The following is a 16,873-nucleotide window of genomic DNA, read 5'->3' on the forward strand; positions in this document are numbered from 1 at the left end:
CTAAGCATCATTGGCGCCTCAAGCATGGAGTATATGGTAAATCCAACAAAAGGTGCACTTCAAATTAATCTATCACTACTTTTTGACTATCACTATTTAGAGCTTCTTAATTGATATAGATTTTTATAATCATTTAAACTCAAAGTGATCTAAGCATCATTGGTACCTCAAGCATGGAGTATATGGTAAATCCAACAAAAGGTGCACTTCAAATTAGTCTATCACTACTTTTTGACTAATTATGAAGATTTCTTTTTACAATTTACATTCTATTTAGATTCAAGGCAAGAGAAATGATAAAGTGAAATTACTCCTTTGCATCATTCTATTGCCATGTTTTTAGGGCTAATGTAGATTAATGTTTGTTGCTCAACTAATGTCTTACTTTCCAAGTAAAAGGATATACTTGCTACCCATGATTTATTATAGAGAATTTGATGAGTTTATGATTGCGATGTTAAAGTAAATAAGAGAAAGAATAAAGTAATGCACAAGGCTAAGACGATGCTATTGATTACAATGTCATGTTTACATATTCACGAGAAATTTTTTGTATAAGGTACAAAAAATGTGTCGTCCCTCTACTCCCCCTGATTTTTATTTTTGATTGCTAAATAGGATAACACTTAAATGCTATGTAATTATTTGGCTATGCTGTATACTTTTTTGTAATTGCCTGTATACAATTTTTGTCTTCTGGATCATGCATGATATACAAGTAGTGACCAAAAGTCTAAGTCTTTCATTAAAAATATGATAGAGTTGTTGAGTGGAGGGGAAACTACTCATTGTTCCCTTATCAACTTGATGAAAAGTAGCTTAAGGGCTTTTGTCATGGAAGGTGAACGGAAAATTAATAATCTCCTTTTTGTAAGGTTGAACAACATGAATGAAAATAGCGAGTTGAGCATGATCCAACAATAAAGGGGTGGGGACAAAAGCCGAGTGAATAAGGTGGTGATCTTTCTCCCCTGGAATGTTGGTTTGATTTTAGCCCACCCCTCCCCCTTATTCCACAAGAGGGTGAAATAAAGAGAGTGTGTGAGATGGATGTACTCCTAATAAAAAAAAAACAATAAAATCTCCTTTTGTATCAAAGCCTAAGGTTTGTAGACTAAATGACTGGCTTATCGGTTTCTTTTGAAATGGTAGCATCCCAAAGTTTCTTTACGTTGCTTGTGTTGGCTTAATTATTTTGGAGAGAGAAGATGGAGATGTGTTACTTTGCTTGCTAGTTTAACTTGCTTTACTTGTCATGGAAGAAAGGCATGTGTGTTGGATGCTTAAAATCAAAGCAAATTGCTCACCCATTGCTCAATGGAGAGGCATTGCTTACTTCGTAAACCCTTCCAAAAAGTAGAGGGGCTGAGAGGAGTGGATTGGCAACGTGCATGTATGACGGGGAGAAAAAGGGGTTCATCTTTTGAGAGTTGAAGCTTAAAAAACAAATTAAACTTGCACTAAGGAAATAGAAATTTTTGAAGCTTTGAGGAGAGTCCTATAAAATCTAGAGTGGAGGAAGTTTTTCAGATGTACAGTGAGGGAAAATTCGTCCTATGCTGATGTAGAATGGTGAGAGAGAAGATTGATAAACTTAAATGAAAGAGTGGAATCATCGAGTCAATGTGTATAAAGTGTGTGTATGTACATGTGCAATGTTGGAAGGGCATTAATAATATTGGCAGTGATGATATATATATATATAGAGGCACCCATGTTTGTGCAACTTGTAAAATGACGCATCCAGCAACAAGGTAGAGCCAACAATTAATAATTTAGAATGAACAACCTAGGTAGGCAGATACCTTTTTGGTTAATAAAGAGAAGAGATGGCGATAAATTAGCCAAGCTCGCGGCTTCGTCTCTCTCTCTCTCTCTTCTCTCGGATTCCGCTCGCATGATGCTGTCATCTCCACCACTACCATCAGAAATCACATCACATTTTAGTAATGCCCTCCTCGCCCGCTCTCTTAGATAGATAGCTCGCAGCTACCGCCCGTTGCTTCATTTCTCTCCCCTGTATTCTGCTAGTGGGACGTCGTGGTCTTCTCCTACCTCCCTCCCCCACCGCATTCTCGGGTAGAGGGGGCTCGCACCCCACCCCACCCCACCTCACTACACACACAAACGCACACCCTCTCACACACATACATACAAAATACACACAACAGACGCAGACGCAGAAAGAGAGGGACCTCTCAACACAAAGGACCTAGAACCACAACCACAACTACTACTACTACTACAACAACAACAACAAGAGCTGCCAGGGAACAGCGCTCGGTGAGCTTTGTTTTTACTATGGTGGTTTGTGGGTTACCGGCAGCAACTAGGCTCTCTAACCTCTTGCTTCTTCTGCTGCTGCTGCTGCTGCTGCTGGACTTGGTTGGTTGGGCTTGCAGGTAGTAAGGCGCTCTCCCCCTCTTCTCAATATTCCCGTCCCCTCGCCGCATTCCCTCCACACACACCCCCCCCTCTCTCTCTCCCTCCCCCTCTCTCTTTCTTTTGCTCTCTCCCCCCCTCCACTCTAACGCCTACACCAAGCTAAAATTGGAGAGCTTCAGTTCTTCTCTCTGCGTATTTGCCCTCTACTACCTTCCTCTCTTGTCGCCAATTCACCTTCGGACATCTCTTTTCCACAAGCACAAGCGGGCACTGAAAAAACACATGCACCTTACTTTATTGGTTTTCAAGAGTCAACTCCTGGTGGTATGCAGAGTGGAGTGGGCAAATGCCCGGCTTGCATTTCTCTCCGGAAGGGTTGATCCGGTGAAGAACACATTGGCCTGCTTTTGACACCTGCATGTACATACATATGCCCACCGCACTCTCGATTTGCACACCATGGCCAACGATGGCGATCTCAGCAACAAGTTGTCCCGAAAGACTACCCTCTTCGGCCTCAAGCTCTGGGTCCTGATAGGTGTGGCCGTGGGCATCTTCATTGTCCTCATCCTCTTTTTTCTGTCTATCTGGCTCATATCACGGAAGAAACTGAAGAGGCTAGCTTCAGAGAAGCTTCAGTCCACAGCCTCCATCCCTACAGACTCCAAGGAGATCAAGGAAGTGAAGGTGGACAAAGTGGTGCCATCCACCGGTGGCGGAGTGATCCTTACCATCACTGACAGCACGGGGGATGGTGAGCCTGAGAAGGTGCTGGTCCGTGTGGGGGTGTCCCGGAAGGCTTCCTCTAGCGGCGACAAGCGGAGCAGCAGAGGCCACACCAAGGAGCTTGTGGAGAAGCAGTCCCTTCTGCACGAGCAGGATTCATATCTCATACCCCACTCAGGCTTGTCCATCGAAGAGCAAGAAGCTTGCAGGAGTGCTCTCGGAGATGGTGGCTTCCACTCCATTGCTACCAGTGGAGAGCTCTCTGGGGAAGAGTTGCATTTTGGGTGGGGACACTGGTTCACTCTGAGGGATCTGCAGATTGCCACAGAAGGGTTCTCCAAGGCTAATGTGCTGGGGGAAGGTGGCTATGGCATTGTTTACAAAGGAAGGCTGGCCAATGGGACTATGGTTGCTGTCAAGAGCCTTCTTAATAACATGTAAGTCATGCAATGCCTTGTTATAAATCAGTAAAGGTTTTCTGAGAGGTTAAGCTATGCTGCCTATAACTTTGTTGACATGGGAGTGTGGAGTAGCAAAACACCTCTTCTTAGGGATTCCTTGACATGACATTGCAGGGGACAAGCGGAGAGGGAGTTCCGTGTGGAGGTGGAAGCTATTGGGCGAGTGAGGCACAAGAATCTTGTGCGGTTTCTTGGGTACTGCATGGAAGGAACCCACAGGTATATTGAATGCTTGGTAGTTTTTACACCTTTGTGGAGGCTTTATTTGTTTCTAAGCAGCACATATGCCTTCTTATCATACCTTGCAGGATGCTCGTCTATGAATATGTGGACAATGGAAACCTGGAGCAATGGCTACATGGGTCTTCGAGCAGCCTCACATGGGACAACCGCATGAGAATCATCATCGGCACTGCCAAAGCGTAGCTCTGAAATTTCCATGGAACATCTTTCTTTTCCTGTTTCTCTCTGGTGCCATTAATGCTTCCTCTAAACTGCTTGAAAATGTGACCAATTTCAGATTAGCATACCTGCACGAGGCTTTAGAACCCAAAGTGGTTCATCGAGACATCAAATCGAGCAACATTTTGGTAGACAGTCAGTGGAATGCCAAGGTCTCTGATTTCGGGCTTGCAAAGCTGTTAGGGGCTGGGAAAAGCCATGTCACAACCCGCGTGATGGGTACCTTTGGGTAAATGTGTGAATGTGTGATCAGCTTGTGAACAATCTTGGGTAAGCATAAGCACGTGTCATGAGTTGTTAGACATGCTTGCTGGTTTTGCAGATATGTGGCTCCCGAGTATGCCAGTACGGGTCTTTTGAATGAGAGAAATGATGTCTACAGTTTTGGGGTTCTCCTCCTTGAAACCATCACAGGCAGGGACCCAGTTGATCATGCCAGGCCTTCTGGAGAGGTAGGTCCTTGCATATGCTCTGTTTCAATGACACTAATTACAAGCACTTCCAAATTTCATATAATTGCATGAGTTTTGTTCTTTAAATGTCCATGGTGATAGTGTAAGTGCAAGACTCTCTGCAATATAGCCAATCAGAGTGAGAGCGATTCATAGTTATTACAGCAGAGCCCTTGAAAGGCTTGGGGTGCAAGGATGTTATATTACTGCAAGATGAACTCTTCTCTCTCCTGCAGCGCACGTATGTACAAGGGCAGGGCTCTTCCCTAGCCTTGTGTCCGCATGGATATTTTAGGAGGCAATAATGCATTTGACACCCCTCATACTTATCTTGAAACAGGGGTGGTCAGAGCAAGAGCTCCTTTGACCATCTGGATGGATCTGTTGGGTCTGTGCAACCGATGTCCGCATGGATATTTTAGGAGGCAATAATGCATTTGACACCCCTCATAAACAGGGGTGGTTAGAGCAAGAGCTCCTTTGACCATCTGGATGGATCTGTTGGGTCTGTGCAACCGATGTACTGGAGGGTTTGGGTCTGCGACTGGTGCCCTCTATCATGCTAGACGTAGTACTGGTTTGGCACTAGTTCCGGTTTCTTCTCTAGACATTTGCTAATGTTCTTGCTAACATCTGTTGCTGTCATTGTCCACATAAAGTGAAAAGCAGCTTGTTCTAAGCTTAGGGAACTAAACTATAGAGAGAGAGGGGTAAGAGCCAAACAAGGCGGGCTTGAAGATGAGCTGAAAACTGGGTCATTCTGTTGATGTGCACGATAGGGAGTGAGGTTTCTCTTGAGGATCTACTCAGAGACGTCGAAGTTAGTGGAAGGAGTGATGCTTGTAATTGATGTGGTGTTAAGCCTCTAGGTGATCTGTTGTGTGTTGACTTTGGACATTCTCCAACTCTTGCATGCGGGACAACATTAGCGTTTGGAGCCAGAAGGACCTCTTTGTTGTTGAGAATTGATGTGCCTATCAATTGGTGGGTTGGACCCATGCATGAACTAAAGGTTTCCATGAATAGAGTGAGTGTAAGACGTTTGTATTAGCATCCTTGAAGCCTAAGCTTCAAATCAAGTATTTCTTGGATCTACCACCAGTGAACAAACAGGCTAAACCGTGTGTTGTAGTTGTTGAAAGGCAAGAGCCTTACTCTCCAAATAACCTACGTAGACTACATTCTGTCCCAAGAGTCATATGCAGTCACCGTGTGGTAAGTGTTGACTGGGTCAAGTATGACTTCCCAGTCCATCCAGAGTTGTCTGGGTGCCCAGTTTGGGCATCCTTTGGGTCAAAGAGTGCAACCTTGCTCGTGTTTCCCCGCCAAAGGTTTCCAAACAAGGCTTGTATTCTCCTTGAGGCTTGTAGTAGCAATAGATGTCCTCATGTGGCAAGTATCACGTGTGCTTCTTTTTCTTAAATCTTAGTTGTCCTCTTCTTTCTTAGACTTTGATTGCGTGTTATATGGAGGCTTATAAGCGTCTGTGACCATTTCACTAAACATGTGAATCGTGAGTTGGCTTGCCTGTTGTGTTTTTGCTGCAGTTTTGGCTTTAATTCTGCTGTCACATATTTTCCTGGAGTTGCCGATAGTGAGCCTCTTTCTGCTTACCAGCCATAGCTCTCCCCCATGCTTCTTGCCAAACTATGCTCTCCTTTTCTTGATCCAAATTCAGCTCCTTTTCTTGATCCAAATTCAGCCCCTTTCCCCCATCAAGTGGCGGTCAAGGGTCATCTGTTAAGTCCCACATCTGGATGTCAAATAGAGGGCAGCTGGATGATGCGTGCGTTGAGTGATGCATCTGTTATGCACTGTTCTAAGATTTGCTTCATGACAGTCAGCAAGTTTTGTACTATAGTAACAGGAGAGATGAGCAACAGAGAAGAATATTTTGGCTCTACGCACATGCTGGTTGGAGAAGAAAGCTTCCAAGAAGTATGGCCTACACCCAAATAAAAGGGAGATGCCCAAGAAAGGAAAGAATAATTAACATCAACACCAAGCATTGTGCGTTAAATATTTATAAGAAAGGATCTCTACATTTTATGGGAAAGGTCTCATAGATGGTGTCGCTAATGACATGACCTTTTTAAAGCCATGGTTCTAGAACTTGGAAAGGTCTTCCAAAATTTATGCTAGTAACTTGAAATACCATTCACTTAGCATTAAATAAGAGGAGACACACACATTGGGCTCCCCTTAGGAAATTATGTATTCCTAAAGAGGTACAAATATTTCGAAGTACACGGAACAAATCAAACAATAGCTCCAAACCCTAGCCAGAGGGCAGACCCAATCTCAGCAAGGGGAGAACTCCACGCCTGCCTGCTATCCTCCCAGTCATTCAGCAAGGGGAGACGCATGTCTATGGAGGCACCACTGCCCCAGCCAGTCAGCAAGGGGAGAACTCTATGCCTCATTCCTAACCAGGATGGATCTCTCGGGAGATTGCTCAGTCTCACACAAGACTACTTTGTGTGGATCTCTCAAGCAACTCCCAGTTTCACACCTATCAAGGAGGTCGTCACATCAGCAACCACTAGGCTCCTAATACAGCTTCGTCGCAACCAAATTAGGGTTCATCTGAGCACCAAAGATGAACTCATCGAGTACTCATCAAATACAGTTTTCCAGCAGGAAAAGTGATAAAACAGCCTGTTTAACTGATTTTCTGGCAACAAACTCTCAAAACAGAAAATTAGGGTTTTTGCACATGTCAGCATAGCCTCTGTACAGCGGGTACAGACCGTACAACAGTTCTAGGGGCTGAATGAGACGCCATAGGAGCTCACCTTCTAAAAGCAGTACACGAAGATAGGTCAAACGTCTTGCAAAATCCACTATGAAAACGTAAGGAATGTTAAGAGACTCAATGATGAAGTGTGTGTGTGTGTGTGAGAGAGAGAGAGAGAGAGAGAGAGAGGCTTGATCTGTTTTTGGGCATTCAGGTGAATCTTGTAGACTGGTTGAAGGTGATGGTGGGAAATCGTCGTTCAGAGGAAGTGGTGGACCCGAATCTGACAGAGAAGCCAGCTCCCCGAGCGTTGAAGAGGGTACTTTTAATTGCCCTCCGCTGTGTGGATCCAGAATCTGAGAAGAGGCCAAAAATGGGTCATGTCGTTCACATGCTAGAATCGGACGACTTCCCCTATCGTGATGCGAGGAGCTTGTTATCTTGATAGAAGCAGAAGCACTACCCAGTTTGCATGCATTTGATTTCAGCCTTTGCCATATATTCTCGATGAGAGACTGACTGTGAGTTGCCTCTTGGGGGGTATTGTGGACACCAGCCTTACCCTTCCACGAGGCCTTAGGACATCGATCAAGAGTCCTTCCACAAGCTTTGTTACATCCAAGACTCCTTCCACGAGGCCTTGTTACATCCAAGACTCCTTCTAGAAGGCCTTATAACTTTTTTAAGGTTTGTCTGATAGATAGCCTTATGTTATACCCTAGGGTGTACATAATTTGGGAGCCTAAAGAGAGTTTTTGCAGCATTCCAAGTGAAGCTCAAACTCGGGGATTGGATCTCTTTTGCAGCATTCCAAGTGAAGCTCAAACTCGGGGATTGGAGGTCATGCATTCTATAGACACCATATACCATCACTACAAAACAAGTGCAAAAAGAGGGGTTTTTTTGTGTTGGTTTTATACAACATGCAGTCCCTGCGAGAGTGCCATGCTTCTTTGGGCTTAGAGTTTGCCTGCCATTGTGTTGGGGCATCTCGAGCAGGTGCCCTTTTTTTTTTTTTGTAAAGAAAATGTAAAAGACACTGGTTTGATTGAAAAAATTTCAGGAGGTGCAGTGCCCTTCCTTTATAAGTAAACGTGGAGTTACACTATTTGTTTTTCATTTTCATCTCTGTAGTCGTGGTTCCTTCTTTGTGGAGCTTACAATTTTGAATGTATCATGGGTATCTCTGTACTTGACGTCGTAGTCGTAGAGAGGTAGGTAAATATATATATTGCAGCGATGACTTTTTTAAAAAAATTAAGAAAAAAAATTTATTGCGATTTAGCCCTTCCGTGTTCCGAGTTTTTAAGCTTATTCTATTAGACCCACACTGCACATTTGTTAATAAAAAATCTCTCAAATAAGGCATTATTTCTTCAAAAAAATGTTGCCCACCTGTGAAACAACAGAAGGAAGGTGTGATGGAGATGGAACAAAATGTGAAAAGGAAATGGTAATAAGATGTCTTGCACAAATTAAGTTATAAAAGTCAAACAATAATATGAGAAAATGCTATTGTGAGAACACGTTTGCTATATTTTGAGGGTGCTTATTCAGTCTATCACATTAATTAGTTTTTTAAGGGTGATTTTCTTAATTTTCAAGGATAAAAGGTAAGGAATGCTAAGGTTTTACTTTGAGGGTGCTAAGCTTATTCACTCTATCACGTTAAAATTTTTTTTTTTGAGGGTGAACAACTGATTTCGAAAAAAGGAAAGAAAAAGCTCCAAAACTTTCCAAGGAAATTAGTCTCTTTTATTAATATAGAAGAAAAACATGGAAGCATGTAATGGAATGTAGACATGTGAACCCAAAAGCTTGAAGCCCAATCCAAAAAAAAAGTAGAAACCCGATGTAGCACAAGCCATAAGCATAACCTACAGAAAGCAAGCTTCTTCCTCGGTAAGGCCCACAAACTTACTGGCTTTTGGTGACAGTGGTACAAACTCATCTCCATCCACAATCGCTTTTTTGAACTTGTATGCTCTTTCTCATACAGAGAGATATGATGTGAAGTAGTTCTCTTTTGATTGACTGTTTTGCTCATCATCGATGACAATTGGATTGCCAAGAGTTCCGACCTCTACATTGTGGTTGCCATGCACATCTTCATTGCTTTGTCCTCCATCTACATCTTCATCTTCATTGCTTTGTCCTCCATCTACATCTTCATCTTCATCAACTCGATGTTCTTATGTGTTGTATCATGCATGTAGAGGATTGAAGTATCTATAACCAAGAGTATCTACAAAGAAGATTTCGTCAATGTCTATGCACTGAGTCAGATGAGGGAGCTTCATAACTTTCCAAACAGCAGCAGACCTTGTCCTGCTCATACCAGATCTAGTCTTTGGGATTATCCACGAAACTAATGAGTAGTATTTCCCCGTCCGAATCATTTTGAGAAGAGTACTTTGCAGTGAAGCACCTAGTTTGTTGGCTATGTAATTGATTGTCTATGTATACATATGCCCTTTCAAACAAATTTACAAGTGACAAGCATACTTTGTTTTTCAAGTCTGCTTGTCCATAAAGACAGTATAGTTGTCGCCCTCTTGTTTTCTCCTCACTGGAGATATTATGTGAGAAGAACTTGAAATGCGGTTTCTGTAAATCTTTCATACAATATCCTATCACGCCTTCGAATGTGTGCATGGTTTTGCCTATACTTTATGAGTGATGGTGCCATGAGGCTTACAACCATTTAAAAATGTAAGTGGTTTAAAGTACCACCTTTTTCTAATGCAAACACTCCTTCTAAACAATCCATTCTTATAAATTCTTCAAGTGGTTCCCAACATGAAAAATGAATGTCTCTATTTTCTATAGCCACATTGACAGATACTTCAAAGAGGTTTTTTTTATTGTCTAGTGGAAATTGTAGAATTTTGTGCACTAACGGTTCAGAGTCTGCATTTCTTTCATTCATCAATGGTTGTTTGCCTTTTGAGTCGTGATGTGCAGATCCTATGAAATAATTTTGGGTTTGTTAACATTTCTTCTTTTTGTCATGGACACAAATTTTCAATTCTGCATTCATTTTGAAAATGAATTTATAAACATTACGTGATTAAATAATCAATAACATATTTAATAACTATGAAATCAATAACATATTTAATAACTATGAAATCAATTTATATAAAATAATTTTTAAACTAGCAACATAATTAACATGTTTTAACTATACCTATGATTTTATAAGCATAGAAAAAAGTCAAATCGACGAAAATAAAATCAAAATTTAAAAGCCTTATGTAATAAATTTAATTAAATTTACATAATCAAAAGAAGTATAAATTAATTAAATTTACATCTTTTACCTATTTGATAATTATATTAAAAACTACCTAGGTATAAATTAATTAAATTATTATATTTAACTATTTGATAACTACATTCAGATCAACGATAGTAAGAATATGCGCCTCCAATATTTTCAAGGCAAATGAACGAAAGGCGCAATAATTAAATAGTATATAAATAAAACATAACTTGAATAATTACCAACACGTAAGCTGACAGACAGACAGATTGGCGAGCGTTGTCAGAATGTTGCAAAAAGAAAACATTGCTTTCTAAGAGAAAAAGTATACAATGCATCCGCGTGTTAATCACGCTTATAATAATCGAAAGAAAACATGCGGATAAACGGTGTATGCAAGCTTATATAATCATAGTATATAAACGGTATATGAAAACATTGAGGGCGATATAAACGGTTTATGAAAACATTGAGGGCGCATATTATTCAACATTGAGGGCGCATATTATTCATATTATTCAGAGTATTGTAAGAGAAAAAAGTAAACGGTGCATCCATGTCTTCTACAATCAGCGCCCCTATGAAAAAAAACATAAACGGAGATTCACATTCTCATAAAGGGATCTACAAAATAAGCACAAGCAATTTCAGATTCTAAGAAAAGATTGTCAAAAATTTTCTGCATGCATTAATCAGCTGCTTCCAAACGATTCTTGTGAGAAAAGACTGAAGAATCAACTGCATGCATTAATGAAGTGCTGAAGATATGAATATCTATACCTGAAGAGCGAGCTTTATCTTTGACTGCATGCAAGCTACGAACAATATGGGCGCCTTCCGAAGGTGTCAGAATACGAGGACACGAATGGCATTCAGCCCTAGGAACAGTAGATGCAATGGGTTCTGCTTCATCACAAAGTAAGGCTGAGGAAGATGGGCGACGATCTACCTTCATGATATTACTGATATCACGAAGAGGCTTCCTCCTTGGTGGCATTACGAGGATAGGAAAGTAGAAATCGATGAGATTGAATACACGAGAGAAACTCATCATTAAATAGTGTAGAAACTCAATCATACAATGACACGCAAGGTTTTCTAGAACAACGTACATCATTAGTATGGCATAGAGAGACATATACTACTCAGACGGCAACATGCAAATTCTCGCACGAATGTAGAACTTGCCAGAACTCAAGAAATCGTCGTGTCGTCCAAAGCAATACGACACGACATGCAAGTGCATGCACAAGAAGATTTGTGAGCAGAGCAACGGTGGCCAACAATCAAACTTTGGAGAAGGACGTCAACAACAACTAGCAAGCAGACCTATAGCCGTTTAGATGAATAACCGGCAAATTGTCAAAGACGGTGCTGTCCTAGCGAGCAATCAAACCTTGGAGAAGGAGCTGAAGAACAAACAACAACCAAATGTGCAGCCATCCAGACGACCAATCGGACGACTGCACGCTGCCGGTAAGCCAACCTGTAGACTATCGAACGGAAGAACCAGTTGAAGGTGAATATGCGCTGAAAAAAAAGAATATACTAAAAAAAGAGAATTAAATACACGTGTCATATAAACATGCAATAGTGAAACATTGAATTAATTAGTTGCTACCTTGAAAACATTGGGGGCACTTATTGATGTACATGCATGTCCAAGGTAATGCAAAGCTGGTAAAATGGTTTGAAGTTAAAGTATTTCATTAGAACCATTTGTTGTTGCTCTTTTCAACCATTGAATAGCAGAGGAAAAGCTGGAGCAAAGAAGTTTGTTATTTTTTTTATCAAAATCATAACAAGTAACCAACAAGGGAAGGTTACACCACAAGACCACAAGACCACCTTTGACCTTTTAATCATGAAAATTCAAAATGGTAAGACTTAAAAAAAAAGCCAGCGTCTATGTAGTTGCACACATGCATCCTACTTTTGAACACCCACTAGAGACCAAAATACAAATTTTGGGGGTGTTACATAGTAGCATGCACCATTGAAGGCCTCATCAACATGTTAAAAAGATATGAATTGTGATACTTCAATAGTGGGTGGAGATTTGGAGCAATTGAACTTGAACCAATTGCAGTGGAAACAGCTCCACCATGATGTTTCTTGAAGTGCTAGAGTTTTGGTGGTCTCTCGACCAGGTATTTTGTTTTATCAAAATTGTAACAAGTAACCAATAAGTGAAGGTTACACCATAAGCCCACCTTTGACCCTTTTTAATCATGAAAATTCAAAATTGTAAGACTTAAAAAAAACATGGGGTGTCTATGTGGGTGCACACATGCATACGACTTTTGAACACCTTCTAGAGACAAAAATATAAGCTTTGGGGGTGTTACAGAGTAGCATGCACCACTGAACGCGTCTTAACATGTTGAAAAAGATACGAATTGTGATCCTACAAAAGTGGGAGGAGGTTTGGAGGGTAATAATATGGAGGTCAATCAAGCCTGAACAAATTGCAATGGAAACACTCTATTGCAACTCCACCATGATGTTTCTCGAAGTGCTAGAGTTTTGGTGGTCTCTCAACCAATTTCAATTGTTGGTGTTTTCTCATCTTACAATGAGGCCACATCACTTCCTCTCCTCCCCCCTTCCCCCAAGAAGTTTGGTCTTTTGTTTTATCAAAATCATAATAAGTAACCCCAACAAGTGAAGGTTACACCATAAGCCCACCTTTGACCTTTTTAAATCATGAAAATTCAAAATGATAGACTTTAAAAAAACACGAGTGTCTGTGGGTGCACACATGCATCCTACTTTTGAACACCTACTAGAGACCATAATATAACTTTTGGGGGTGTTATAAGTAGCATGCACCATTGAAGGCCTCTTTAACATGTTAAAAAAGATATGAATGGTGATGCACCATTGAAGGCCTCTTTAACATGTTAAAAAAGATATGAATGGTGATGCAGCAAGAGTGGGTGGAGGTTTGGAGGGTAATCGAACATGGAGGTCAATTGAGGCTGAACCAACAAAAACACTTTATCACAACTGCACCATGAAGTTTCTCGAATTGCTGGAGTTTTGGTGGTCTCTCAACCAATTTCAATTGTTGGTTTTCTTCTCATCTTATAATGAGGCCACATCTCCCCCCCCCCCCCTCTCTCTCTCTCTCTCTCTCTCTCTCTCTCTCTCTCTCTAGCTCTTGCACATCATTGTTGCCAAGATGGTCCACATGAGAGAGATTGTTGTATGATCGTCAGCTTGTCATGTGAAGATTCTTTTGATTATCATCATGCGAGCCATTTATCACATGTACATAAAGAACATTCAATTGTATTTCTTTCCATTGTAGGTCATTTGTGAATCATCTTTAGATATCTTTTGGAATTACCTTTTGTACACAAACATTCAACTAAATTTATTTCCATTGTACATTATAATACAAGGAGGAGAGTAGGTTACTTCTAAATACGTGTGTTGTGAAGTCATTCCGGTGTTCATTCTAGGAGAGAAAACACTTCATAATAAATTATCATGTATTTGATGTCATTGTAGACCTACACACCCCACCTCATCTCCCATACTTGAATTGGATTCTCATACCTCAATTGCCTCTTTTAACTCCAAGCTTGAACGACCAATTGCAAATCAACCAACCCATTCTCTTCGTTTGACTAGCTAGAGCCCACCACAACCAAGCTAACAACACGAGTAAAACCCAAAGACTAAAGAGTAAAAAATGCTTTGTTGTTGTTTCAAATCCCCTTGTAGAGAATTATGTAATGGTTTTGTCTAGCCCAATTCATGGTCCTTTCTTTTTATGAAACACCCAAGCCCAGTCTTATGGACTTGATGATCACATTGTAGAATGGACTCTAAAGACAAGAAGAAAGGAATGCTTTTAAAGTTAACATATTTCTTTTGGATTTGCCTTACAATTTTGTATCCTTTCTTGAAGGTTATTGATGATCACATTGTAACATGGACTAAAAATAAAGGAAAAAAAGGAATGCTTTGCTTTTAAAGTCAACGCATTTCTTTTTGCTTTGCCTTACAATTTTGTATCCTTGAGGCTTGTATGATCTTAGAACACCATTCAACTAAGCATCAGCTAGGCACCACCAAGTCTTACATCAAGGACATGACTTAATGAATTAGTCAAGTTGCTTGTCAGAAATAAACTTTTTTTCTAACCAATTTTTTAAAAAAAAGACGACTTCCAACATAAGCCGGTTTATTTCTAACCAGTGAGAAAAAGACGACCTTCAACCTCAACCGATTTTTATTTTAAAAATACATAAGTTAATTACTTTTATAACTAAAATTTTAAAAGTTTGAATCGGTTAGACAAAATTACAACCAGTTTTTTCTCAATTTGAGCCTTGAAAATTACACTATAAAGCACGATTTTTTTGTGACAATGGAACTTCAATAAGCATTTGTTCTCTCTTTTATGTACTTCTGCAGATTTAAGTGGACCACCAATTTCGATATGTGATCGTTGATCACTTGTTGGACGGACACCGTCAATTTTTAAAAGCTCTAGAGTCACCTGTAACTAACCAATAAAGGAACCAATTTGACAGCAGCATTTAATCGACTACATTTACACAGTATGCAGCGTTGGTCCCGTTTGCGGTTTGCTGCTGCGTATGAGCATTGAGGATGATGAATACAAGGCTGCAAAAGCTGCAAATTTACAATTGCCTCACTGTGCTCTCGTGCATTACTACCGAGGCAGAAATCTGAGCATTTCTGGAGGCTGTGTTTTGCTTTGCCAGGGAGCCTTACTTAGCCCACAACCGCAACGCCCATGCCGCCCGTCCACACGGGCTACTTAGAGAGACACTCGTGTCTGAAAATTTTTAATTCCTCTACAAGATTTTGATGCATGCCCTTTTATCTGTCAAATTTACCTTTGATTCTATAAATAATTCATTGCCATCTTTGATATGCAAAGAGACATCGAACACATGGGAATTCCTTGCAATTTGAAAAATCTTAGAATCCTTGATTGATGATAAAATTTGGAAGGAAAGAGAGATTAATACCGATTTTACTTTGGTGTTACAGCCAAAATAAATAAATAAATAAATAAAAATAAAGCATTATATACCATTATGGATAAGGGCATTAGTATTATCAACAAAACATTGTAAGGCTAGGTCGCCTTTATTTTGTGGTAAGGTATTGATAAGGTAACACCTTTTAACTCTCTATTTTCTATTTTATGCTACACAAGCGAGTTTAGCCCATATGTAGTAAGAGGAGCTAGGAGGACAACCTTTCCTAATGAGGGGGAAGTTGTCTAAAAGAGAGCCATTGCATAAGCTATGGCACTAGTATGGCCAAACATGATACTAGTGCAATCGATGAAGCCATTACTAAAATCCCTAGACTCCTTAGTACATTCAATCCTTTCCTATCATGTAATGATTAATATAGAGTATACCTCCATTTGATATAACCTTTTTGGTTAGGGCTAATTGGGCTATCCATGTGGGCAAATTGGGAGGAGTGGACAACCCCTGAGGTGCCTCGCCACGCGGTGCTGTCGATGCCTTTTATCTGACCATGACATGGTCGCTCGGCCGCCGTCACCCCGTGGGGCGGGAGGGGGTGGTGTGCACGAACAACCACCTCCGCCGCGCCCCCCCTTATGAGGAGGAGGGGGCGGGGCATGGGGGTCATGAGGACGCTTAGGAAGGCATGCCCTTGGACAAGCTGCGAGCATAAGTTACGTTCAAAGACTCGATGATTCACGAAATTCTGCAATTCACACTACGTATTGTATTTTGCAGCGTTCTTCATCGTTACAAGAGCCAAGATATCCATTTACTGAGAGTCGTTGCTATTGAAGTTGATCCTCCCGGGCAAGATAGTCTTCTAAAGAGGCATATGACATAGATTTTAAAAGTTACTGTAAGCATAGATAATGGTATCCAATTGGTTAGGACATCTTTCTCACCTTTCTTAACTCTCAACTTGATGATACCCACATTTATGTCAAGAAGCAAAGTGCCGCACACTTGGGAGGAATTTTCAAACCATCATCACAAATTTTGAAACATACTTCCAAAAGAGTTTAGCAATCCATTACAACAAGGAGCCTTGCCATTTTTCATGGATAAGAATGCATCATGAAGTTCCTCCTAATTGAAGAACATGTCAAGAGAATAGTTGCAAGCTTAGGAGTGAAAGTAGGAGGTCTAACCTTAGTAGTCAACTCCTTTTATTTGTCTAATTTAGGGGAAGCTTGATGAGGGGAAGAGAAAACCTTATCAAAATAAGTTTTCACAAAGAAAGAGTTCTTTACTTCAAAGATCGAGGGCCGACAGGGTGTAAATAAATCCTTGGTTGATTTCTTTTGATAAGATAAAATTGGCCTTATTAGGTCATGCCCATTATCACGTAGCTTGTAACC

General features: G+C 40.6%; 1 protein-coding gene and 1 non-coding gene across 3 annotated transcripts; one reads left to right on the forward strand and one right to left on the reverse strand.

Moving 5' to 3' along the window:
* The first annotated feature begins 1,852 nt into the window (after window positions 1-1,852).
* On the forward strand, window positions 1,853-8,507 carry LOC147607185 (putative serine/threonine-protein kinase At1g01540). Of its 2 annotated transcripts, XM_086791189.1 has the most exons (7): window positions 2,229-2,402; window positions 2,718-3,548; window positions 3,687-3,791; window positions 3,881-3,994; window positions 4,093-4,263; window positions 4,357-4,486; window positions 7,438-8,507. In XM_086791189.1, exons 2-7 carry the CDS (start codon window positions 2,845-2,847, stop codon window positions 7,666-7,668), a joined length of 1,455 nt encoding a protein of 484 aa, XP_086647315.1. In that variant the 5' UTR covers window positions 2,229-2,402; window positions 2,718-2,844; the 3' UTR covers window positions 7,669-8,507. The 2 variants fall into 2 exon arrangements, with proteins under 2 accessions (XP_086647314.1, XP_086647315.1); XM_086791188.1 differs by having other exon boundaries at window positions 1,853-3,548.
* A 7,635-nt stretch (window positions 8,508-16,142) lies between these two features.
* Window positions 16,143-16,296, reverse strand: LOC147607186 (5.8S ribosomal RNA). Its single transcript, XR_015264918.1, has one exon. It is a non-coding gene; the product is annotated as a 5.8S ribosomal RNA (ribosomal RNA).
* Between the last annotated feature and the right edge of the window lie 577 nt (window positions 16,297-16,873).

This window comes from Cibotium barometz, chromosome 56, assembly GCF_041138505.1.
Source record: "Cibotium barometz isolate CiBa-2024 chromosome 56, ASM4113850v1, whole genome shotgun sequence".
Taxonomy (NCBI): Eukaryota; Viridiplantae; Streptophyta; class Polypodiopsida; order Cyatheales; family Cibotiaceae; genus Cibotium; species Cibotium barometz.

Excerpts from the sequence above, each read along its gene's own strand:
- LOC147607185 (XM_086791188.1), top strand. The coding sequence starts at position 2,845 with ATGGCCAACGATGGCGATCTCAGCAACAAGTTGTCCCGAAAGACTACC. Across the intron at positions 3,792-3,880 it reads TGCATGGAAGGAACCCACAG|GATGCTCGTCTATGAATATG; the intron begins GTATATTGAATG and ends CATACCTTGCAG. Across the intron at positions 4,264-4,356 it reads CGCGTGATGGGTACCTTTGG|ATATGTGGCTCCCGAGTATG; the intron begins GTAAATGTGTGA and ends CTGGTTTTGCAG.